Below are 26,017 nucleotides of genomic sequence, written 5' to 3'. Positions count from 1 at the left end.
TAGTGTTCTATTGAGGTAAGTTGTGCTAAACAGCACATGAAAAACAAAGAGCAAATGAAGAGTAGTCAGAGGGGGGTTGGTTTGGGTTCACTTTCAGTTTGGGGTTTGTGATGGTGGTGGTGGTTTGGTTTTTAATGATTACATGTCAGATCCTAAACCAGCATTTTAAAACAGGGTAAGGCTGCCAAGTCCTGAAGGTAGCAAATAACACATTTTTTCCCGAAAGCATCTTGTGGCAGCTGCAAGTTTGTATTACATTTACTTAGAACAGTAATTGCCTCTGGAAATTAGATTTTCCTGCTTGTTCAAAAGATTTATGATGAGTTACCACAAAAATTTCAAAATTTAACTCAAAGTGCCTGTGTTAGCAAGCAGATATAGATGTGTCTGGTAAAATGATACAAAATTAGAAAGGTCAAACCCTGAACATTTTTATTTTTCTTTTCTTTCAGTGGCATGACAATTTTCCACCATCCTTTATGTGAGACCCCACCTGGAGTACTGCGTCCAGCTCTGGAGACCCTGTTACAAGAGGGATATGGATGTGCTGGAGCGTGTCCAGAGAAGGGGCACGAGGATGTTCAGAGGGCTGGAGCACCTCTCCTATGAGGACAGACTGAAGGAGTTGGGGCTGTTCAGTCTGCAGAAGAGAAGGCTCCAAGGTGACCTAATTGTGGCCTTCCAGTATCTGAAGGGGGGCTACAAGAAGGCTGGGGAGGGACTTCTCAGGATCTCAGGTAGTGATAGGACTAGGGGGAATGGAATGAAGCTGGAGGTGGGGAGATTCAGGCTGGACGTGAGGAGGAAGTTCTTCACCATGACAGCGGTGAAGCCCTGGAATGGGTTGTCCAGGGAGGTGGTTGAGGCCCCGTCCCTGGAGGTGTTTAAGCCCAGGCTGGATGAGGCTCTGGCCAGCCTGATCTAGTGCGGAGTTGGAACTAGATGATCTTTGTGGTCCCTTCCAACCCTGACTGATACTACGATACTATAACACTTTATTTGCCAAATTATTTTGGTAATAGGTCATCTAGTAGGCCTTGTACTAGAAGGTGTCCATGAACCATTTATCTCTCAAGATGGTCTGCAGAAGGTGAACTTTCAGACCTGGATTACTGAACTAAGCCAAGGAGCCACTGGGACACAGAAATCAGCGCTTAGAAGCCAGAAAGGCAATCAAAGGTGACTGGATCTCAAGGGAATGTGACAGGCATTTAAAAATCAATTGCTGTTTTCTGTTGCTGTTTGCTTGGAGTGTTTTTCTCTCATCTCACTGGATTTTTATTGCCTTTTTTCCCCTTCCATGCTGCAGCACCCACACACCACTCACAGATTGAAGTGAGGACTGGAATGCCACTCACTTCAACAGAGGCTCCTGTGTGCTGACATTACCTGCTCCCACGAAAAGGAGAGTAGTGCATTGCAAACCGTCTTTTAAAGCACTGTGAGCCACTCTTCCAGCAGTAATTAAAAAAAAATAAAAATCAGCATCTTCTACAGTTGTGGCCAGACTGATTTTAAGAAAACCTGGTTCCCACATTTTATTCACAGAGCAGTGCTTAAATGGCAACACAGTTTCTGCAGTGCCCTTAAATTTTTCATTGGACGTCACTGTGCCACACAAGATAAATGACAGCGCATCCTTATTGTGGCATTGCTCATAGCCCTGTAACCAGCCTAGGGCTAAGCACCTAGACACAGAGAGAGGTGAGAGGAAGAACAAATCCTAGCAGTAGGATACAGCTTGCTTATTTACAGATGCCTACCATATGACCGCAATATCTGACAGCTGGGTGTTGAGGCACCCATGATAGTCAGTGCAGACCGAGTCAATCCAGCTCACGCAGTTTAGCTTACGATTCATTTCAAGAAGTGTAGGGTGGGCAAATCACACCCTAAACACCACTTACCCTAATGAGTGCATCTGCACTACCTAATTCTCACACAGGTGTCTTCCAGAACAGCAGCTCAACTGAGCATTTTGGATTAAAAAAAAATAACATGTCTCCCAATTTGATAAATATCAGTCCCCAAATTTGATAAATATCAGTCCCCAAAAGGTTAACCTTGAAGGCAGAAGAAAATAAGACTTCTATCATTGAGACCATCTGCTGTAGCAATCAAAGCAGTTAGAATCCATTTGCTTGCAGGAGTCCATAGAGAGTATCACAGACTAATTGGAGTCAAAATAAATTAGTTTATTTTGTCCTGCATGGCCAAAATTCATCCCACTTAGCTTTAGCTACCCAAGTAAAAAGAACAGCCTGTTCTGGGCTTTTCTCCATGAACAAAACAGACAGAGGTTACTCCAATGGTACACTCAGCACCACCTAAGATCTGATTTGTCATTTAGATGTGTCTCTCTCTCACTAGTAGGCTTATGAACTCCAAAGAGACCCCACTGAGTCTCAGTAAAGAATGCATGATCAATTTAGGGCTGTACTTAAAGGACTGTCCCCTCTCCAACCCCACAAACCTGAGAGTTATGACAAGCAACAAAACAGTTGACACAGCAGGCATTACTGTGGTCCCACTACCAAAGCCCTCCCTTACTACTTCTTCCTTAGGGGAAATCAACAATTGCATCTCAGGATCCCTGCTGTGAGATGTAACCCTTTTCTTTTACTGTGACGCACTACCCCTGAACAGTACAGCATGCTGGCAGACTGTGTTCTGTATTTCAGGGAGTCCAGTGCTGTGTTTTTCTCATTCATTACTGGCAATCAAGCCATTTGAAAGGAAATGAGAGATGAAGAGCTAAACACTCATTTGGAGAGAGGACAGATAATCAAGAGAATAAAAGTCTTATCTCAGACACAGCATATGATTTCTGAACACTAAGGAACGTAAAATTGATGTGTAATACATAAAACTAATATCAAACAGTAAATTAGATTTAGAAAGTCAACCACCAATGGAAATTAACTTTGAAGTAATATTAACCTTATTATTAATAGCAACAAAGACTCAAAAAAAAAAAAAACAAAAAAGAAAAACATAACACTGCCAGATATGTTAGCATAACATTGCCAACACAGAACACAGTTGAACAATGCACAGGGCATACTATTCTTGAGGGTAACTGTATTTTGACAGATGACTGTATTACAAAGAGCTGATAATACTGACATCTGAGGAACATCAGTAAGGAGAGATGAATCAAACTGTATGAGTATATTCCCCATGGATACTGCAGAACTTGCAAGCCTTATTCTAACAGCCACAATAATAAAAGACTAGAATGCAAAGAAATGGAGAAATCGTTAAGTAAAATGCCATAAGGTGAATAGAAAGTGAGGCACATTCAAATGAAACAATGTTTTCAAGGATAGGTAATTTGATTCTCTGCAGTCACAGATTCAATGCCTTAATTCTAGAGCGTGCAAGCAGAAGCTTCTTTCATATACCATATCTGCTCCAACCTGCTGGGGTGTTGGACCTCTCAGCAGACAGGTTCTAAAAAGATAATCTGACTAACCAACTACTGCTACTTTCAAATTAGCAGCCAAAGTGTGTTCATAACACATTCAAAACAAACAAGCCTACACATTACCCAGAAAATTTTCCCATGATAACAATTCCAGATTCCAAACCAAATATGCAACAACTAAACCAAAATTATGGTTATCAAAAGGTAACACTTTAAACAACTCCATACGAAACTCAAATTATTTCCTCTGCATATGAAAGTCATCAAGACTGTAAGTCACGCAAGCAGAAGGTGTGTGTAAAAATGAGTGAAAGCACAACTTTTACCCAGGATTGTACTGTGCAAGGAAACCCAATCTGAGCTAGCACAGTAGCTCTTGAGTTATGAGAATGGCTCATTTGAGCCATGCAAGAAATGTTATTTGTGTCAGAACCATACAGCACTTTTGCATGCTACAGGCTAAATAAAAACATATTTATATCACCACTTTAAATTACCAAAATATTCCATTTCATAGATAACAGATGCCTATCCTAGAGTAAACCAATACTTTAACACATGGGTCAATAAGTTGCTGCCTTTCATTTTATATGCTACCTCCAAAGTACTCCAGAATAAGACATTTTATCCTGGTGAAAGAATGTTCTTTGACATCATGCAACGCTGGTTTTGATGTACCTTTGTCTAAACCATTTCTCACTAGCACTGGAGAGGTTAATTTACAAAATGCAATGGGAAGTAATTACCTGCAAAGAATCAAAATGTAACCTATGCAAAAAAAGAAATAAGATTAAATACTACTAAAATACTGTTGTATGCCAGATGCTTTATGCTTGGTATGATAAACCTGGATGGTGTGCACAGGTTTTGCTAGCTAGACTTAGTGAACTTGAACAATTAGCTACAGTCACAACACAAGTATTCACAAGGAGTTATAAATTTCAAGTTGTTGGTTTGTCATCAAATATTTATTTTAACAATTAAATGCTTCCACCGAGCAGAATAAAACCTTCACAGCTCTCAAATGCTATAGTTTGAAATGCCTACTTTCCTGAAAAGTATTTCAGATATATATCCTAGCAGCTTGAAACACACCTTTGACTTCAAAAGGGGCATGGGATCCTTTTACAAGCCAACTACATAGGAAGATTTTTTTTGTGTGTGTGAACACTTCAAAATCCTTACCTTTCTGTAGACTATCATATTTGGAGAACTCTCCTCTGGATCAGCTGTGTCCACATTACTTGAATCAGCAGGTGCTTGGGCCATGTTTGCCTCTTGTCTCTCAAACTGTAAGGACAGAAGCAAAAGTCAGCATCACTCCAGGCTATAGGGGAATATGGTGAGGACATATGACTACTGCCTCCAAGGCAGACAGACAAGGATGGTAGAGAGGGAACCATGCTTCAGACTTCAGTGCAGGGTTTGACAGCACCACATCAGACAGGTAAAAGCTTTGAAGTCATTTGTCTAAAGCATAAAGCCCCAAGAGCCATGACTACCAAGCTGCATACAACTTCAGTTTGGGTCACAGCACACACACACACACACATTTCTCCCCCAGTTCTGGTCTTATGAGCTCCTGTTCAGTCAATTAAGACTTCACACACTTCCTTTTCTTGGTGGAAGACAAAAATCACTTGGACTTTTCTAGGAGCTTCTGCAGTACTCTCAAACGAAAAGCTGAGGAGGATAAAAAGCTTGCTGTGATAGAGTGAACCCCACCAGAATCAGTGAGTGCAGCAGACCGTCAGGCACTGACAGTTGTCACCTGCAGATTCTTGGAGCCTCATCTGGCTCTCTGCAGCCCCGGGGCAGCAGCCAGGAACCAGGCATAGCTGCTTGCTCAGAGTAAGCAGACTCCCTCTTTTCTTCTCAGAGTACAGCTGAGAAGAGGCAGCAGGACATAAGACGACAACCATGCATAACAGTCCTTAAGCTGAACTATCTTCTAGAAGTATAGAAACGCTGCCTTATCTCTTCCAGATCATGCCAGATTTGAGGCAGAAACATTCATTTTAAAAAATTAAGAAGAGAAAAATGGGGGGGGGGGGGAGAATGCCTCTGTGGAACCACCACTATGGTGGCCTTTCCTAGTCTAAGAGGTAGCATTGCCTCTTACAGACATTGGCATTGAATGTGTTTGGCAGGCTCAATTTCCTTACCAGCGAAAGTACTGAAATCTCCCATCTCAACAGATTTTATTGAAAATGAAGACAAAAGAAGTCTAATAATGTTCACACCTGCATAATCTACACGTTCATTCCTAAGCACAATTCAGTACTAAACGGTCTCCCTTCATTTAAGGAAGAAGATACTTTCCTACTTATTTCCCTATCCACTTTCCACATTCCCCCAGGTGACAAAGTTCCCCAGCATAGAATATTATGCATGTAATTATATGCTATATATGTATAAAACCCCAAGGCATTCTAGCTGTCAGTTATCAGCTCCCAAGGTCAAGCCAAGTGCCACAATCTGGTAACCTCAGACTATATCCAAGCTCTGTCCTGTTGCAACAGTGAAAAAGCTGTAATATGGCATCCTTCAGTGAAGCCAAAAGCAGCTGAGACATCCCTTTAAGCATGAGATAATAGAGACCAAGGTTAAATAATCTAAATCAATCTAGATTCTTACATTTCTTTCTTTTGTAAAGTATGTATGCACACACAGCCATGGGCAAAAAATGCATTTGTTAATGCACACACCAGTTCTGAAACTCAGTAATAGGGTTCGAGGTCCAATTAAACAATATACATATATGTCACCTCTCAAAGGCATGTTCAGACCAATTTAGACACCATTTAAAAAACACAAACTTATTTTAACTCCTGTTAAACTCTCATATCTTCCTAGAAGCCCCAAAACTGCAGTGCTGCACCAGATCATCAGCTAAGAAGGAAATGGAATAGGTTACCTAGGTAAAACCGTGAATAGAATAGAATAGACCAGACCAGACCAGACTGGAAGAGATCTTCAAGATCATCACGTCCATCCCATCAACCAATCCAACCCACCTAAACAACTAAACCATGGCACCAAGCACCCTATCAAGTCTCCTCCTGAACACCTCCAATGATGGTGACTCCACCACCTCCCCAGGCAGCTCATTCCAATGGGCAATCACTCTCTCTGTATAGAACTTCTTCCTAACATCCAACCTAAACCTCCCCTGGCGCAGCCTGAGACTGTGCCCTCTTGGTCTGGTAGTGGCTGCCTGGGAGAAGAGACCAACATCCACCTGTCTACAACCTCCCTTCAGGTAGTTGTAGAGAGCAATAAGGTCACCCCTCAGTCTCCTCCTCTCCAGGCTAAGCAAGCCCAGCTCCCTCAGCCTCTCCTCATAGGGCTTGTGTTCCAAGCCCCTCACCAACTTTGTTGCCCTTCTCTGGACTCGTTCCAGCAAGTCAACATCCTTCCTAAACTGAGGGGCCCAGAACTGGACACAGTACTCGAGGTGTGGCCTAACCAGTGCAGTGTACAGGCAGAATGACCTCCCTGCTCCTGCTGGCCACATTGTTCCTGATGCAGGCCAGGATGCCATCGGCCCTCTTGGCTGCCTGGGCACACTGCAGGCTCATGTTCAGCCTACCATTGACCAGTACCCCCAGGTTTCTCTCTACCTGGCCGCTCTCCAGCCACTCTGACCCCAGCCTGTAGCCCTGCATGGGGTTGTTGTGGCCAATGTGCAGAACCTGGCACTTGCATGTGTTAAATCTCATGCCCTTGGACTCTGCCCATGAGATGCAAACCAAATTAAATAACACAACTGGTAGAGGATAAAACATAGCACTTTGAATGATTTACGCTAATATGCAATTTCACAGCACTTCACTCATGATTTCAAGGCCCTGAAGATCTAGGCTCCAGGTATCATCACTCATGAACCAAGGAGAAACTAGGCAGAGATTTTATGTAACTTTCTGAAGGAAAATACAATGCAGAGTTGAAAGCATATGCCAAGTCACCCAAGTTTCAGCTTCACCTGCAGTATATAAAGGCCACATTCACCACTTCCATCATACCCAGGATGATACATGCATGCTTTAAAAAAAAAATAAAATAATTGCAATTAATTTCCAGTTGAGCAATGATCCTTTAAAGAAAACATTTCCAACTTCTAATCAGGAAGCTCTCTGCAGCATTACTTAGCTCTGCCTCACTTGTTGCATTATTCACTTTGAACATCCACACTTACAAATTCTGTTGTTCTTGTTATACTGTCAGCTCAATTGATCTTCTCTGATACTTTTAAGGGTTTTCCCCCATAGCACATCTTGAAGCTTTTCATCTACTCTGGTGCAACAGGACAAAAACATCTTGCACAATATGCAGTAGTGGATGTCACGCTGCTGATAGTGACACTGAGGGAGCCACCAACTACCTCTGAAGACTGGCAAAAATAATCAATGCAAACGAAGCTGTAAAAGCTTTCCACTGGTGCCTAGTGTGTCCTGATGGGGTTTGGTCAGGAGTAGCAGGGCTACCTTTGCAGGAGTGACAGCAGGACAGATGTCACAGGGGGCAAGGCTGGTGGCAAGGTAGGACTGAGATACACCCTGGAAAAGAGACATGTGGGCACCCCCTCCCTGCAGCCCAGGCACTGCTGGTGCTGGGATAAGCCTTATCAGGGCCTGCGATTCTGCATACGTGATTCTTTGGACCACAGGTCTCCCAGGGCCCTTGAGGAACTGTCAGAGCTCTGATCACCACCAAGTTTCTTCTTTTTCTTTCAGACTGACTTAAAAAATAAAAAAGTCCTTTCTTAGATGGTATTTCTATTCTAGAGGGGGGGAAAAACCTACAGAGAAAATAAGACAGCAATAAAACATGGGCATGCTCTTGGGTCTTCAAGGTGAAAGGGCAGCAATGCTGGGTCCCCAGGGGTCCTGTTACACCTGTGTCTCTTAACACATGGGAGCTGAGTGGACCTCAGCACCCAGTGATGCAGGAATGCTTTCCTGCCCTCCTGACATGCTGAAGTCTGGTTTCAGGCCAGTTCACCAACAGGGCATTCTCACCAGCCTGAGGATTGTGGCACAGACTTAATACCCAATGAACACAGACAAACTGCTGACTACATGGCAGCAACACAAGGGAGCACCACTCATCTCTGCCTCTAAGTCACCAGGGAGAAGGGCAGAGAGTCCAGGGCCTGGGCTCCAGTGATGCAGGCTGCTTGCTGCAAACACAGCATGAGATTGCTCACATTCAAAGTACAGGTCTGTACCCTAATGCTACGTTAGTATGCTGCATTTAGAATCATAGGATATTTTTGGTTGGAAAAGACCTTTAAGATCATCAAGTCCATCCGTTCACCAAGCACTAGAAAGTCACCACAAAACCATGTCACTAAGCACCACAAGTCATTTAAATACCTCCAGAGTGGTGACACCACTACTTCTTTAAGCATCCTGTTGCAGAGCCAGACTAACATTTTTCCTAATATCCAACCTAATCCTCCTCTGGTGTAACTTGAGGCCATCACCTCTCATACTGTCACTAGTTACCTGGGAAAAGAGACCAACACCTGCCTCGCTACAGCCTCCTTTCAGGTAGTTGTGGAAAGCTATGAGATCTCCCCTCAGCCTCCTTTTCTCCAGGCTAAGCAAGCCCCAGTTCCCTCAGCTGCTCCTTATAAGGGTTGTGCTCTAGACACTTTACCAGCCTCACTGTCCTTTGGGCACACACCAGCAACTCTTTTAGTAACCTAATGATACATGAAAGTCTGCATCTGACTTGCGCGGCTCTCTCTTAAAAAAGCAAACCAACCCATACCATAGCTTGGCATAAAAGAATTGCAGGACTAATTTTTCAAGGGATTCTATTGAAATATGTTTTTTCCTACACAATTTTTTCCTCACTGCCAGCTCAGTCTACTCAAGATGCAAGCAGAAAGTCAACCCTACGTCATTACACAGGTTAAAAACAGAGTCTGCCCACTGAACCTTTCTCTAAGCATATGTATGCAATGCATCAACCAGAAGGAAATGCAGCTCAGTCTTACACAGACTCTTCAGCTACATGGGGCTGAGAAGAGTGAAAACAAACATTTTTATTCAGGTTTTACATAAGAATCCAAAGTAATCATGCACAACCTCCAATTACAAACCCCACCAATTACTACCTGAAGAGTACTGTCAGTTCCTTACTCCTCCAGGCAGTTTACTGCATAACCAGTGGCTAACTCATAGCAGCTGTCTAAATCCAAATGCATATATAAAATAAATAAATAATTGGTGCCTAAATTCTACATTTGAGATTCAAAAGCTTCTGTTTTCCACCAGCTGTTTTTCTGACAAAAGCCACACTTGCAGGAATCCAGATTTCTCAGCAGCAACAGTGATAAAAATTGAAAGCCATTAGTATTAACTGCTCGCTCACTCTCCCATGAGGAGCAAATCATCAGTCTTCAACTTCTTCTTCATGGATAGCCTTTTAAAAAATACTCCCCAAAATATGCTAAAGAGTGGATACATTTACCTCTCTGGATCTTTCCTTTTTATATTTTATTCTTTGTTACAGAAGAGCTCTGCTTTTTCCTGAGAAACATCAGCACATAGGACTAGATAGGCAGCCCCTGACAAAATGCACTAAATCATGGTAAGAGATCTCTCTTATCTGATCAGGCTTCTCAAACTCTTCCAAAAAAAAAAAACCCAGAAGTTGCAAAGAGATATGAACCCTCCCACAAATTACAAAGGGATCATTTGGTAACAAACTATTTTTAACAGCTCACCTCTTTAGACTTTCTGATACAGAAGCTTACTAACAACATTTCGAAGACAACCACCTTTATGTTTGTGTCCATAAAGAGTGACAGTATTATATCTCTGTGTACATATAAATTAAATTAAACCAGCTAAGCATTAAAATTGAGAGATCCCCATTAGTGTTCTCAAAAGTGTGGTCCCTTCCAACCCTGACTGATACTATGATACTATAATACCTTGATTACTGTGAGACTATATTAAACAAGGTTGCTGTAAGGAAACTCTGTGGCACAAACCCCCACGTGCTTCACAGAAGTGAAGGTCTCCACATAGTAGTCCCTATAGACTGGGTTTTATAGATAACAGAGAAAGAAAGAAGTGCAAGGTTAGCTTGTTTTGCTGATTTTTTTTTTCTGTTTCTTGAAAATACCACCTGGATTTAACAAACTAACACAAGGTCACATTCAAACTCTTATCCTGCATGTTAATAAGTTGTCAATTTAAGCCAAATTCACAGTGCAAAACATTTCTAGCACGTCTGAGATAAAATGTGGTAGTTTGTGACATACAAAAATGTCATCCCAGAAAACAAAATATATTACATTAATTCCTATGTAGATATCTATCAGTACTGCTCAACTGAAATACTTGGAACGTGTCCAGAGAAGGGCAACAAGGCTGGGGTGAGGCCTTGAGCACAAGCCCTATGAGGAGAGGCTGAGGGAGCTGGGATTGTTTAGCCTGGAGAAGAGGAGGATCAGGGGTGACCTCATTGCTCTCTACAACTACCTGAAAGGTGGTTGTAGCCAGGAAGGGGTTGGTCTCTTCTCTCAGGCAACCAGCACAGAACAAGAGGACACAGTCTCAAGCTGCACCAGGGGAAGTTTAGGCTCCAGGTGAGGAGAAAGTTCTTCACTGAGAGAGTCATTCACCATTGGAACGTGCTGCCCAGGGAGGTGGTGGACTCACCATCCCTTGCGGTGTTCAAGAGGGGACTGGACATGGCACTTGGTGCCATGGTCTAGTCATGAGGTCTGTGGTGACAGGTTGGACTTGATGATCCTTGAGGTCTCTTTCAACCTTGGTGATTCTGTGATACTATTTTGGGTGACAGCAAGTGGAAATTACCTTTATGCTATGTAATTAATAGATTTCTAAGGCAGCTTATAAATGATATGTAGTGCTAATGTTAAATCACGAGAGATATAGAGCTTCAGCACATGATTGGTGAGTAAAAGATAATTTCATGTCATTAATACTTAGGTCTTTTTTTGTCCCTTCTAGTTAGTGAAACATATCTAGACTACATGACATTTCACATACCTGAGAAATATAATTACATCCCTTCCCAAACTGATAATTACATAATAGGAAAAATCCCTACCTGATCTGCTACAACATTTATATCAAATAGCTCATGCTATTAAGGTGACAGGAGGGAAGAGAGAAGTGGGAGGGGGGGGAAATAATCAATTAGTCCCCATTAATATTTACCTGATATTTCATATCCATTACCAAAGTCTCTCTAGAATTGCACTGGAAATAATAAATAAATAATTTATCTTTGTGTTCCTCTTCTGGTTCACTATTACTTTATTAAACCAGGACTTAGGCTTGCCAAGGAAGGTGTGTTTACCAGAGGACAACAGAGAAGTCATCCTGTTTACCAAGGTAAATGCATCAACTAGAGAATCACCAGGTGTCATGGACTTTAACTTTGCTTTTAACTGATGTAGCTCTGTCAGAGCACTGCACAATTCACCACTACTTTCAGAAGTAAACCTCTATGACTACTGAACAACTTTACAAAAAGAGGAACCAAATCAGACAAAATCCTGGAAGACTGGAGCCGAGATCAAAACTCCACTATCTCCTCCAGCACCCTTACTGGTAAGGAGGATGAAATGCTGGTGTTACACACTACACTGCTGACCACCATGCTTAACAGAACAAGACCATGCAAGCATGTTCCTTTCCTGAACCAGGGCTTAGTGGCACTTGGTGCCATGGTCTAGTCATGGGGTCTGTGTTGATAGGTTGGACTCGATGATCCTCGAGGTCCTTTCCAACCTAAGTGATACTGTATGATACTTATGAGAGAGAGAGGCTGGGCATGCCCACGCAGAGAGCCAAACCACAGTTAGCAGTGACATATTAAAGGGTCTTATGTTACTCAATACCATGGTACTGCTCTTTGTATGTAAGGACAGCAAATGGAGTTTGCTGAACATCTAAAAAACCCTTCCAATGACTGGGTTGGACATAAAATTCTAACTGAAGTTACTCTGACAGTACTTTCTCAGTGAGACCTTCTGCCCTGCCTTGCAAGTACTGAGAACTACAGTACTATCAACAATACTTAGTTTGTTGCCTCGTTTAAGGAACAAAGTATAAACACTTCCAGCAACTGCACTTAATGATCAAATTTTTGCCAAATGAATTCCTCTTTGTTTGTGAGAAAGCAGTTTTGTTTATTCTGACAGAATTCATGGATTGTAAAGCCGTGTCCCGTCCCGTCTCCCCCCCACCCCCCGCCCTTTCCTCCTTTTTCTGAGGTACCAGCTCTCAGGGAACCCCATGCTAAAGCAATGGAGCTCAACATTTCATCACTCTGCAAACAGTAGGATGAAAAATAGGCACAGATCTAGGCATGGAAACATCAGAGACTCACCCTGCCAGAGAAAGGACCCATTTCTGATATGGTCTTTTTCTTCTATTTAGGGAATCTAGGATCATGGTGAAGGCTGGGGGTTCCACTTTCTACTGTTCTTACAGACATTTTCTAAAGATGCAGTCCACTTCCACACATGTAATTAAATGCCTCCTGGGAAAAACTTGCCTCAAAATGTCCTACAGGAATATCTGCATTTCCACGCAGTATTAGGGCTGGGAGCGAGCTCTAGGCTTCTGATTACCTAGCTTCTGATTAACTAGCTTTATTGCTAGTTTGCTCTCAGGTTCTCTTTTGTAGGTCTGGGAACACAGCTCTCCCCCCATCACTGCTTGCTCCCAAGAGCCAGCACTTGACACTCCCAAGAGTCATCATGAATGACCTTGCACAGGGTTTGGCTCCCTATTTCTTACCCATTCCTCCAGCAGTCTCACATTAATTTCTACAACCCCATACAGCCTCCCGACATGTCACACATCATGTAATTAATAAGCTCATCCATTTGGTGGTCTGAAGGGCAATCTCACTTTTTTTAAACTCTGATTGTTGTATCTCCAGGCCACAGTGATACCATCTGGTGGCCAGAGGAGACTGCTCTGGCCAAGGACATGCACTACAGACACACCTATCCTTCAGGCAAAAGTACCTCTCAGACATGGGGCAATTCAAGCCACTTGGCTTCCTGCAGCTAGATACAGTCTGCAAATTCAAACTCAGCCCACTGTGTAATCTCATCTGAGCAGCTGGTTTCTGTAGGTATTTCTCTCTAATTACTTGCTGTTCCCAGTTACGGATGTCCTTTAATAAAACAAATTCACAGTGTGTGGTCTAAGCAGAATGCTGCTAACCAGGGATCACCAAGGCCTTGTACTACCTCCAAAGAACTGCACTCTCTGTGGTCTTCAGCAATTTTCTCTCCATCTGTGACAACTGTGGTAGTACTCACCCTGCCACATAACTGTATAACAATTAACACTATGGATGGACAGTTCCTGTTGTTACAGTCATGGTAGCCACAGGTGGCCTGTCTCAGTCACCTGGCAGATGATCAGACTACTTTTTAATAAAGTAACTTTCTTAGCATCTGACACTGAACAGGTCCTGAGTTTCCTGCTGCCTAATTAGGGGCATTCTTTCTTTATTTTCTTTTCTTTTTTTAATAGGAAATACATGCTAGTGTTTTCTGACCTGTCCACCCAGGGTGTGTTGGAAGCATTGCTGACTTGAAAAGAAGGTCTTTCACACTTTCAGAGTTTTTAGTGTATTATTTGTCAAACAGGTAAGCAAAGAGAGCAAGACAATGAAAAGGAAAAATTGAATAGGGATGAGTAGTAGTGAATATTGACATGTGAAGTGCTTATTAACAAGGCAAACTTTTTCCTTTTATAAAATCAATTGTTAAAATAGGCACTTGTATACCAAATCTTCTTTTAACAGGCAAAAATGATGTTGTGCTCAGGAAGAAACTGCCTCCACTACATCCATCCTTCTTCCAAAGAATTCAGAACATAATGCAGTATCCACTGTAATCAATCCACCTTCCAATAAAATAATACTGCTGCAAGCACAAAAGCTGGGAAAGGCTCTGAGCCAGAGGCTGTTACCAAGGATAGCTATGGAGAATGGAACAGCAGATCTATGCTGAATGTTTAACTGAAACAAGTGCCAGTGCTATACAAATTTAGAAATGCAGACAGATAGATATAGACCAACTTTGATCTTCATCTGAATGGGTGATCCCAAACTACTAAAGCATCTATGGAGTGCTATCATCAGTCTGCAAGGAGCAGTTGCAAAGGAGAGAGTTGAAGCTGTATTCTATTGTTTTGCAACAATGCCAACTTACCGGCCAGAATCATTCCCTGTGGAAAATGAGGAGCTGCACTGATAATACAGAGCTTGAGGCCAGACTTCTAACCTCTTCTCCAACACAAATCCTTCCCTGAAAAAAAAACCATCTTCCTTGGCTCAGTTCAGGTGTGCTAAGAGCGTCCCGTCTACAAAGGTGGTCCATTAACTACATCAGCTCTGAAAGCACTCTTTTGCACCATGGAAAATTCACACACCATAGAAAATCCTAATTGCAACTATAAGCTACTTATGGGGGAAATGGACTGCATTTTCTGGTTTACACTCTATCTAGCAAATTGAAAACAAATTAAGAAAATTGATTCAAAGAGAAAACAGAACAAGAAGAAGCACAAACTAATGGATGCTCTAATACAAGCTGACAAGAAAATCAAAATATTCCCCATTTTAAAAACACAGGCCCCAGTACTAGTTAGATTCAGAGTTACCTCACCTACACTCCCTGTTCCAAACACAGCCTGCTGAAATGAAGCTTCCCTCCAAGTAGTCTAATGCTAACTGACGTAGCAACCAATCCACCCCTGCATTGATCTGTGAGTACACAGTCTCATTTAAAACACCCCAAAGTGCTGACAGTCCTCGCTGGTTGCTCATCCTCAAGAGGATGCAAAATTGCAATCAGCTAAAATGGGAAATCTGCTACCCAGAAGTACAGGTGCTTTTGAAGATGTGGCACCATGCAGCAACCCTGGTGCAAATGAACACAATTGGTTGCATCCCATGTACTTCGAGGGCATGGTGCAATATACTCCAATTTCACTGCTCTGCTGTTTATCACAACACCACACAGCTTTTTCAGATGCAAATTACTTCCAAATCACTTCAGCAATTACAAAGTAAAAAACATCTCAGCCACTCCTGAATTAGCCTGCTCAAGCTCATACACCCACAAAACTCAGGAGTCTACAAATCCCACTCCAACGGTTCATCTGTCCTGAACTCCACAATGCCATGACTGGACTACTATAAATATCAATTTATGGTATGTACATTATCACTACTAATACACATTACTAATACTGCTGCTACACTGTAATACTCCTACAAGGACAGCTCCTTTAACTAAGCTAATACATGTCTATTCCAGACAGCTGTTACAATAGCAAAGGCATAATCTGAGCCCAGTTGCTCATCTGACAGCGGCAAATGCTGGTTTGTACAAAACAATAAACTAAATCACAGCGAAATTAAGTGACTCCCCACACTCACATAATGGATGACCAAGCAATAAATTGATCATATCAGTCCTGACTTTCAAACCATTAGTTATAATTTCCTCAACACATCCCCACTGCATAGTGGATCTGTAGTAATCAATCTGAGGAGCTTTCAACTACCCTGTGAACCTTTCACCACTGATGCCAGGTTCTATAAGCACAGTGAAAAGATGAAATATTGTCCTTTTCCACTGGGGTGATGTTTGCAGCATGTAATTGAAAATTTCTGGCAAAAATACAGCACTAATTCCTCCTCTTCACTGCCTCATGGTCCCCTCTATCTCCATGTAGGAACAGAGCAGTACCAGTGCCTTACCCTGCTGCTGAGTTTAGGACGAGAGCTGTTTCCAGCATGACAATGCGCCTGGGACATCAAAATGTCAGAACCTTATTGCTCACTGAAATTTTAATCTACTTTTCTCTCTCCCCACATTCCTTGCCACTAGCTACAGAGATGGTAAAAAATAGTATGAGATCTGATGCAACACAAGTGGGTAGCAGCAATCTCTCTTGACTCCACTATCTTTCTAGAGCTTGACAACCAATGAGGAAAATACAAATTAGCTCCTCTTTCTCTCTCCTCTTCATAGATAGAGCACAACAGCAAAGATGAGATCACCACAATATGCTATTACTCCAGCTGGAAACAGCAACTGAAATCATGGAAAAGCCTTTTCATGGTAAAATGTAATAGGCTAAGAAAACATTGTGAATTCACTAACATCAGCCTTTAAAAACTTTGGAAGTCACTTTATTGCTAAAGGAAAAGTGTAATCAAACAGTTTAGAACTCTCCATGACATATCTATTGCCTTTTCAAGGAGAAATCTTTCAAAACACTTCAGACCATGTGTAGCTCTGCTCATCTCTGAACCTCATTAAACCCACCACCACATAGAAAGTTGAGATGAGAGATGAAGAGCAGAGGCAGAAATTTGGGGGGAAACAACAACAACCCACACAAACCAAGAGTTAGATATGCAGCAACATAATAATTTAGATCAGAATATGAAGACAGATGTTCACACATACATAAGTGCTCAAAGATGCAAAGAGGAAATGTTTTAGCCTGAGGAAGTCAGATGCCTAACTCCACAGGAACCAATTGACTGATTCATCCAGATACTTCTGAAAACCCAAGGTGGTGTCCATCACCAGCTACAGGTACCTAAGTGTTTCTGAAATGTGCTTGGCCAGCATGGTGCCGGTCATCTTTTCTCTCAAGTGTTCTCTCAAGCAGCAAGTGTTCAGGGTTACAACTACTACTACATCTTCTGTAATAACACAGGGCCACGGTACCTCACATCTCGTTTGATACTTAGATGTTAAAGTGCTGTCTTATGACACACTGATGACCACAGTCCAAAGAGCGGCGTGAAGAAACATACTTCCAAATCATCAACATAATACTCTTATTGCACCTGGATTTTCTTTGTAACTATAATCCTGTGGTATGAATTGACATAGATAATAATGCTATTAAGAAGAAGCTGAGAAATGTCCCACGAAGCACCAGAAGTATTTCAGTTCTGACAACTAGATGTAATATTTGTACCCTGAAGCAGCCAAGAGCTGCTTGGTGAAGTGGACCTGTTTCTTCATACACTCTCCCCTATAGAGAGACTAGGTGTGCTTCCAGAAATGCAACTGAAGCGCCAAGTGATGAATACATACAACACAATAACCAATCATAAGGGCAAAACTGCACTCTTGTAACATTGGATATGGCAAGAGCAGCTTGTCCCTGTTCTGCTGCCACTTTACAACTACAGGGTTTGATCTAGATATCAAAGGTATCTCTGGCCAGAGCCACTGGGTTACTTAACCCCTCACTCTTGAAAAGCTGGGGACTCACATTGTTATCGAGATCAGCAAAATAATAACCAACATGCAAACCCATGGTGTTTTCATTAGAATGTCTGAGCCACAGCACTGCAAGATGCAGAAGTTTTACCACAGCCCAACACAGCATCCTAATGTATCATGTTAAGATGACACACTGCAGCTGTTTTGTCTTCCTGCTACTCCACACATAGCAGCTTCTTTTCTTTCCCTGCCATCTGCTAGTTTGCTGCAATCTGCTGGGACAGGACTGTCGTCTCCCTTTTTCCCCTTCTTGGCTGCTCAAAGGGACAATGACAGATCCTAGCATTTCCAGTCCCTATGCTCAGCTTTCCTCCAGCTGCTGCTGAAAGCATTAACCAACACAGTTACTCCTGTGAATGAATGGTGCTCTGCTTGCCTCTTGCCGTACCTGCGTACTCCAAAAGGATTACACACTAGACACTGAAACACCCTGTGCAAATGGTTAGCAAGGAGGTAATTGCTGCTTCAAGAGGACACACCTTTTCCACTTATCCACAGGTATTGTCAATTAAAACAGGAATCTGCACTGTGTGCACCAGGAACCTCAGACAAGCGATGTCAACAATGACTATATGCAGCTTCTTATTGTGCATTAGAAGGGAAGATTAGTAAGAAGAAATCTGAAAAATCATTCACGTAGGTGAACAGCAATCTTCAAACATCTATTACTATTAATCTCTGTATGAGATGTGTAACAAGTAACTATTTCTCCTTCTGATCACTACTACAGTCAAAAATGTACAAGATAAGGGCTAAACTCCACCACACTTGTAGCCAGTTAGGAAAGAAACTGGACTGCTTGCCATCAATTATTCTATTAGGTCGTTTGAAAGAGGAACAGCTCATCTAAAAATAAAGTCAATATTGGCTGAGTCTAAACAGTCTCTTCAGCATTTAACGCACATTCAAGCAATGAACAGTATTATTCTGTGCTTGTAACCAATATGCCCCCGAGTCAATAACTGCTCTTCAAAAATCTAACCTCTTTTTAAAGCACATTTACAAGGAAGTATAGCTAAAGTGTTCCAGTCAGCTCATGAAAAAGTATTTATGGATCATAACGACAGAGCAAACAATTGCTTGTTCTTCCCATTTACAAGATTAGGATAAGAAATGGATGACAGCAAATACACACAACCTCCCACTTCAAAATGAACCCAAGTCGACCTTGGAGAATATTTATAATATTATCAAATGCCTTAAATCCCCCAAAGCTGTGAATTACTTCCACTATGTTCTTCGGTGATCAACTATAAATAACATTATACCTTTACAAAGCACTTTGCACAGAAACACACAAACACAGATGAAACATTTCTTTCTTTGGGGTGGAAAGTCACCAATATAGGGCATAACATAATGGTGAGCTTTACAGCATGGCTTTGTTTATCAAAAACACATTGTCTTGCTTTCTGTTCCCTGTGCTCTGGCAACCGACAAATGAAAATACAATCAAGAGCAATCGTGCATATCCAAAACCTTTAATTTCAGGGAAGCGTTGGGAGGTGTCATGCTGCTCGGTAGCACACAGGCTGCAACAGGGACGCCGTTCTGGCATCAGCTGAAGCTAGCTCCGACTTACCCAGGCTGTCCCGGCGAGAGCAGCGCCGGAGCAGACGGGACGACAAGCCCAGAGCCACAAACGCAGTCACAGTCCCTCGGAGCAGCAGCGCTGACTGCTGCGATGTCTGCACCGTGCAAGCGGCAGCGTGCCGCTATCTATGCAAAAACCTGCCTCTCCCTCAGAAAAAAATACTTAAAGCTCCTTGCCGGCCCCGCAACCTATTCCTCTATTAATGCTGCTGCAGTGAGTGACTGAGAAGATGCTTTTAGTGTCACAGGAGATTAAGGCTCTGGGAGGAGAGTGCCTGGCAGCTTTACTCTCGCACACCGATCTGTCTCCATGCAAACGCACTTTGTCGGCGGAGGAAAGTGTGTTATTGCCTTGTGCTACCGAAGAGAAACAGTTTCCCAGTTTTCCCACGGGGCATCCGCTCCCCTTTCAAGGCGTACCCCAGCGCCGGCTCCCCGTCGTCCTTCTCCGAGGTCTCCCCCTCCAGAAAAGCTCTAGGTTTTCAGCGCACCAAAACTTGCCCCAAGTCCACACCTAGCCCGGGGTCCCCGGGCACAGTACTTGTACCTGTTGGGACACCGTGTCCCCTGAGCCCCGGCCGAGCCCCGAGGCCGGTCCTTTTTCAGCGGGGCCCCCCGGGAGGGCTCACCGTGCCTGCGGTCCTTCACGGGAAGGACCCGTGCGGCCCGGGAAGGGCAGCAACCGCCCCTCAGCTGCCCAGCCGCGCGGGCCAGTGTACATATAGACACATATATGCGACACAGGCACCGCTGTGAACCTGCCCGCTGCTACCAACTCGGAGACAACTCCCGCCTCTGGACCACCCGGGCAGCTCCCTCCGGCCAGGCCAGGACTCAGAGCTCCGCTCTCAGCTGCAGGACCGGGATGGAGATCCCGGGATGGAGACCCTCGCTCCACCGAACAAATGCGGCTAAAGAGGAAAATCAGGGCAACAAGAGATCCCGGCTCCAACCCTGCGTGCTGCCCACTCCCATTACCTTAGCAACCGCGCCGCCGCCGTCCCCTGCCGCCCCCCGCCTTGCCTCTCCTCTCCTCAGGGACAAGGCACCATGGCTTGAGCCTGCCGGCAGAGCCCGAGGCTCTTCGCACCTCTTCCCCAAACCTCTCGCACCCGTCAGCACACCCTGAGGCGGCGGCGGGGGGGACGGCGGCGCAGGCAACGCTGCGGCCGGAGCGCGGCGGGCACACCGAACCCCTTCGCTGCAGCCGCCCGACCCTCCGCCGAGCCCGCACCGGGCGGGTGGGGGCGGTGGCCCGGGCGGGGCGGCGGGGGCGGTGACGGCCCCGGCCCCGCAGCAGCAGCGCCCGCTGCGGGCAGTCCGGGCACGCCTCTCCCACCCAGCACCGACGCCGAGGAGAGCAGCTTTCTCCCGTTTTGAATCTGATTATACGGGGAAACTTCGGCTCCTGCCATCCCACCAGCTCGGCTGCGTATGGGCGCCTTAGTACTGCTCTGAAAGAAGGCACGGAGCCGAAGACAGGCCTTAGATCTATCTTTATGCATATTGATCTATCGCATGATTGAAATCTCGGTCAAAACTCTTCTATTTCTAACCACCAAAGCCTTACCTCTGGGTCATGCTCCTTCAGTACCCAGGATTTCCCAGCTAAAGGCCGGGGGTCACAAGGAGCCCTGGACTTGGCACACCATTACTGATCATAGCAGGCACAACAGCTTCAACTACCTCATTTAAGAGATACCCGTCTTTTAAGCAGAGCTGTCACATGGGCAAAACTCACAGCTGTTGGTTAAGATGAGCTCATAGAATGGTTTGGGCCAGAAGAGACCTTTAAAGGTCATCTAGTCCAACCCCCTAGAAATGGGCAAGGACATTATCCATCAGGTCGGGTTGCTCAGAATCCTGTTCAGCCTGGTCTTGTATATTTCTAGGGACAAGAAACTTACAAAAACTTATCTAAGCAACCTGTGTCAGTGTTTCTTTATCTAGTCTAAATCCCTTTTACTTTAAAACCATCACCTTGTCCTCTTGCAACAACAGGCCCTGTTGAAATAAACAGAAGCTAAGAGTATTTCCATTTATATAATTTGAATTTAAACTACTCATCACTCCCTTCAGACAAATCTAAGCACATTATACATTGTTTGCTACACAAAGTTTTCTGGCAAAGGGAGCTTCTGCTTAAGAAACACAGACTTTTCTTTCTTGTTTGTCATAGATTTTGTTGTTGTTGTATGTTACAGAACCACAGAATAGTAGGGGTTGGAAGGGTCCTCTAGGGATCATCTAGTCCAATACCTAGATACAATTCCAACGAAGGAGACACCACAACCTCTCTGGGCAGCCTGTTCCAGCACAGAAATCTCCTGTGTTCTACTATTGTGCCCATTGACCTTTGTCCTCACACTGGGCACCACTGAGAAAAGACTGACTCCATATTCTTGACATATTTACAAGCATTGATCAGATCCCTTCTCAGTCTTCTCCAGGCTAAAGAGCCTCAGGTCTCTCAGCCTTTCTTCATAGCAGAGATACTCACATCCCTCAATCATCTTTGTAGCCCTAGTAATAATTATATCAAGTTAAGCTGGGGTATGACATCATGTAACATCAAGGATTAAATATTTCACTTTCTTCTGTCAGGTTTGTTCAGAAAAACTCATTTCACCTCTGTTCTTCATGGTCTTTAGTCTCCCAGCTCCCTGAAAAGAGTGTACACACGATAGATAACAGGTCTAAGTGCTTACATTTATCAGGTTGAAACAGTTCTGTAGAAATGCCATTCTCAAAATCCAGGATTGAAAATATTTCACATGTATATTAACATTGCAGTTCAAAGACATTATGAGAATGTTTCCTGGCAGTGCTTCCAGGCCAGGTATTCCTGTACTACAGCAGACACCTCACCTGGAGTACCGCAGGACAAGGACCTAATGGAGCAGGTACAGAGTGTGACTGGGAGTGCGCAGCCAGGAAAAGAGGAGGCTCTGGGGACACCTAATAGCAGCCTTCCAGTACATGAGAGGGGCCTACAAGAAGGATGGAGAAAGACTGTTTACAAAGGTCTGTAGTGACAGGTCAAGGGGCAATGTCTTCAGACTAGAAAAGAGCAGATTTAGATTGGATGTTAGGAACAGGTTCTTTACTGTGATGGTAGTGGAACAATGGAACAGGTTGCCCAGGGAGGTGGTTGGAGCCCCATCCCTGGAGATATTTAAGGTCAGGCTTGGCAAGGCTCTGAGAAGCCTGATCTAGTTGAGAATGCCTCTGCTTACTGCAGAGGGGGTTGGACTAGATGACCTTCAGAGGTCCCTTCCAACCTAGACCATACTATGCTAAGAAAGGTCGCTGGCTGGAAACATTAAAGCAAAAGTGACCATTGTACTTTTAAAAAATTGTGCTCAGTGGAAGAAATTGTGACCAAAAAGGACAATGAAAAAGAAAGGAAACAGATAAATAAAAATAATTTAAATGTTATTTCAAGTTTGGATAATATTTCATCTCTTACTCCCACATTTTATGCTATAATTAAATAAAACTTTGTCTAGTGGGTTCCTTCTGGTAACAAACATACTTTGGTCCTTTGAAGCAATAACTGCTCTAAAGAGAAATGGCACAGCAACATTTTTTAATTTTGTGCATTAACCACTGAAGTAAATGATACATAATTAAATCCAAAAGAAACTAAGACAGGGTTGTGTCTGCATTGATCCTTATGCTGAAAGCACTGCAGTGGAACATGGCTCATCACAGAGATTGTTCCTCAGCTTAACCTTTTTCCCAGCAGGAGAGTCCAGCAGTTTGATGAGTCTGATTAGAGATACAGGGACACTTCCATTTAGATCAGTGGGACATCTTGAGCTGATGTTGAGCTGGGCACATACAAAAATATTTGTGGAAAAAGACCTTTCATCTGAAATGTTTTGTTATGCTCATTAAACACTGAGGAAGAATGCACAGCAAGGGGCTGCTATGCGTCTTCCCATCCAACAGGACAGAGTTTTGTTGGTCCCTCTCCTCTGTACTTCATCTTAAAGCCAGAAGAGACTACTATGGTCCACATCAGGTATAGAACATCACCTGTCAGTGATGATACATCATTAAAACCAATAGAAGTCAAGCTAGATATTTTCACTGCATTACGCTGAAAATATTTGGTCAGCTTTACTTTATTATACAGACATTTATAAAGTTATTGTATATTTTAATGAAGACTGAAGCAGCAGATAACTTCCCCCACACCTAGTAATCCTCTTCTAAAGGTATTCTTATTGCTGTAAAATGCTCATTTTTTCAGCTTTGGAATGTACACCTTCCAACCACAGCACATAGCGGCTGTGACACGAGTTACACATGCTCACAGGGCCCGTGCTCTTACTCACAGCTCAACAGTGGGAGTCTCCAGGGTATTTCAAGAGTTTTTTCACATGGTGAAAAGAGTCATAGCACAGCATGTTCCCCTGTGATTGTCTGGGGAAAAAAAAAAAGGACTAGATGTGGCTAACTTTCTGCCAGTAGCATCCTCCTCTCCTGGTGCTTGAGGGAAACTGAAAAGCAGAAACCAATGTGCCTGCTGTGGTTGTGGTGCTCCAAAGTGGGTCCAGTGCTTTCCTTTCAGTTTGCAAAAAAACAGCATTGTTGATTTGATGAATGAGTGTTACCTCATAGTACTTACTTCATAAATATTCAATAGTTGTTAATTACAAGAAAAAATGGAGCTGCTGGCTCGAGGGCGGGTGCCGAGCCATCACTACAGCCCTGCTTTTTTTCTGTGAAGGAAGTAAAGCAGAGAAAGTGCCTCTCTCTGGTTGAGTGCATGGAAAAAGCAAAGGGATTTTCAGAGTTATTCAAGGTAGGTTCTACTTTCTATAAAATGTTTAATTTAACAGTGACCTACTTTTACAACAGCTTTCAGTGTCTTGGCTTTTCTTATCTCCTGTGTCTTAGCCTACATCATTAGAACAACAGAGAGACAGGCTTTCCAGACTTTGCTAAAGCAGGCTAAGTAAGACTTTTTCCTTTTTTTTATGTCAGCTCAAAGCCCTTTGCTTATTTCATGGTACATTTTTGAGTAAATGGCTGTAGCAGCAGTCTGGAGTTCCTCAGCCTTTTTTTTAAACATTCGATTAACTCTGTAGTATCAGTGGCGAGATTGACAGCAACTTTGGAGGTTTTATAAGCAGAACAGACCCATGCTAGCATTCAGCAGGAGCAAGTTGTGGAGTGCTGTTAATTTCACTTACTCTGCTTCACCTACCAGAAGGAAAAAGTTATTCTGCATCTTGTCATTGCAACCATATCTATTGGACAAGTGCTATTTGGTGTCTTTTTCCGTGCCTTACATACAGTACCCTCAGCTACTCTTTCACGGCACCCCCCTGATTTCTAGCTTGTCTTATGCAAGTATACTTTAAGAAAATTCCCAACACCCTGTTGTATGTGTGTTGTGTTCCAGATGGGTTCATCAGAAAGAGCAAATAATTAGGAACACTTGTTGATTTCAGCCATGCAGCCCTAAAACACTTAAAGTCTGCACCAAGATGGCTCTTCCTTCCACCTCTACATCAAAGACTGTCAGGAAATTTTATCACTGGAGAATCAAATGTGGGGCGCTTTCCCATGCTGAGTCCTTCTGCATCCCCTTCTGTGGAGGGAAAGCCAGCACAGGAGATGCTACCACATCTGCCAGGTTTATTCATGAGTGTAAGTGCTATCTCTGCAGTGAGAATTCTCCCGTGGGGATCACAGCCCACAGGAGGTTTCCACTGATCCACATTAAAGTGTTTTGCAGAAACTGAACATGTGAGCCTAAACAATGCAGGTAACATATACTGCCAGTTTCTGAGCCATGAGTTAAACAGCATGAAGGTAAATGTATACTTCTACATCTACAAGATCAGGCAAGCCAGAAGAGCAGAGACAACTTAATAGGAACCATTCAGAGCTGGTGTGCACTGGTCTCATTTAGCTTCACTGAATTGCTCTCTTTGTGGAAAGTGATTTTTTTTTCTTTGAAGACATTACATTTTTGTCAGCTCTAATGCTTCTTAAACTTCACGTGACTTCTGACAAACTTCTCAGTGACTTGTTGCCATCAGGAAAAAAAAAACCTAAACATAGTGATGAGTTTCAAGCATGAGGAAATTGTGCCTTGAATCTAGACAAATAACAAAATCGGATGTACTGAGAATATTTTTTTATATATAAATCTAAAAATATCAGAACAGCTTTAGTAACAGTCTCTCTGTTCAATTTTATCAATAAAGAACTCTGTGGGAAAGAGAAATTCACAGTCTTTGTGAATACATCTGGGACAGTTGTTAAGACTTCAATTGCTGGAAATATTAAACAGAGGTTTATGTAAGATTTGCCTCATGTTTTCTTTCCTGGAGTCCCAGCATGGTCCAAGAGCAATACGACTAATCAGAAGGGGAAAGATTCTGTTTCATTAATATTCTGGTTCTTGCACAAGTGTGGCAGAGGCATCTTATTTCCCCCCTGCTTTGGAAATCTCACATTTGAACAAATGAGAGCACTGATTTGAGGCTGAATGAGGAGATTAGCATAGTCTCATTTGTCCTTGTGCGAAGGACAAGTCTGTAGGGGGGATTTCAGGTTTTTCTATAACAGCTAAGAATCTGCCAAGGTCTCTTCACCACTTCTTCCAGCTTACAAGGAGATCAGTTTCTTGGTGTCTATCA

General features: G+C 43.2%; 1 protein-coding gene across 3 annotated transcripts in view; it reads right to left on the bottom strand.

Moving 5' to 3' along the window:
• RGS6 (regulator of G protein signaling 6) overlaps positions 1 to 20,579 on the bottom strand; it is a 296,480-nt gene extending 275,901 nt beyond the window's left edge. For 2 of the 3 annotated variants that reach the window (XM_068162146.1, XM_068162148.1), the window contains exons 1-2: positions 20,334 to 20,579; positions 4,613 to 4,717 (exon numbers count right to left, since the gene is read on the bottom strand). In XM_068162146.1, coding sequence (XP_068018247.1) covers positions 4,613 to 4,696 — 84 coding nt within the window. In that variant the 5' untranslated portion in view covers positions 4,697 to 4,717; positions 20,334 to 20,579. Of the gene's footprint in view, positions 1 to 4,612; positions 4,718 to 19,344; positions 19,536 to 20,333 lie in introns of those variants that run through there. The other variant, XM_068162147.1, reaches the window with a different exon arrangement.
• Positions 20,580 to 26,017: the final 5,438 nt, after the last annotated feature.

This window comes from Melanerpes formicivorus, unplaced genomic scaffold (genome assembly GCF_026170545.1).
Source record: "Melanerpes formicivorus ecotype bairdi unplaced genomic scaffold, bMelFor1.0.p_v2 SCAF_62, whole genome shotgun sequence".
NCBI lineage: Eukaryota > Metazoa > Chordata > Aves > Piciformes > Picidae > Melanerpes > Melanerpes formicivorus.
This window is presented reverse-complemented; position numbering and strand designations above follow the sequence as displayed.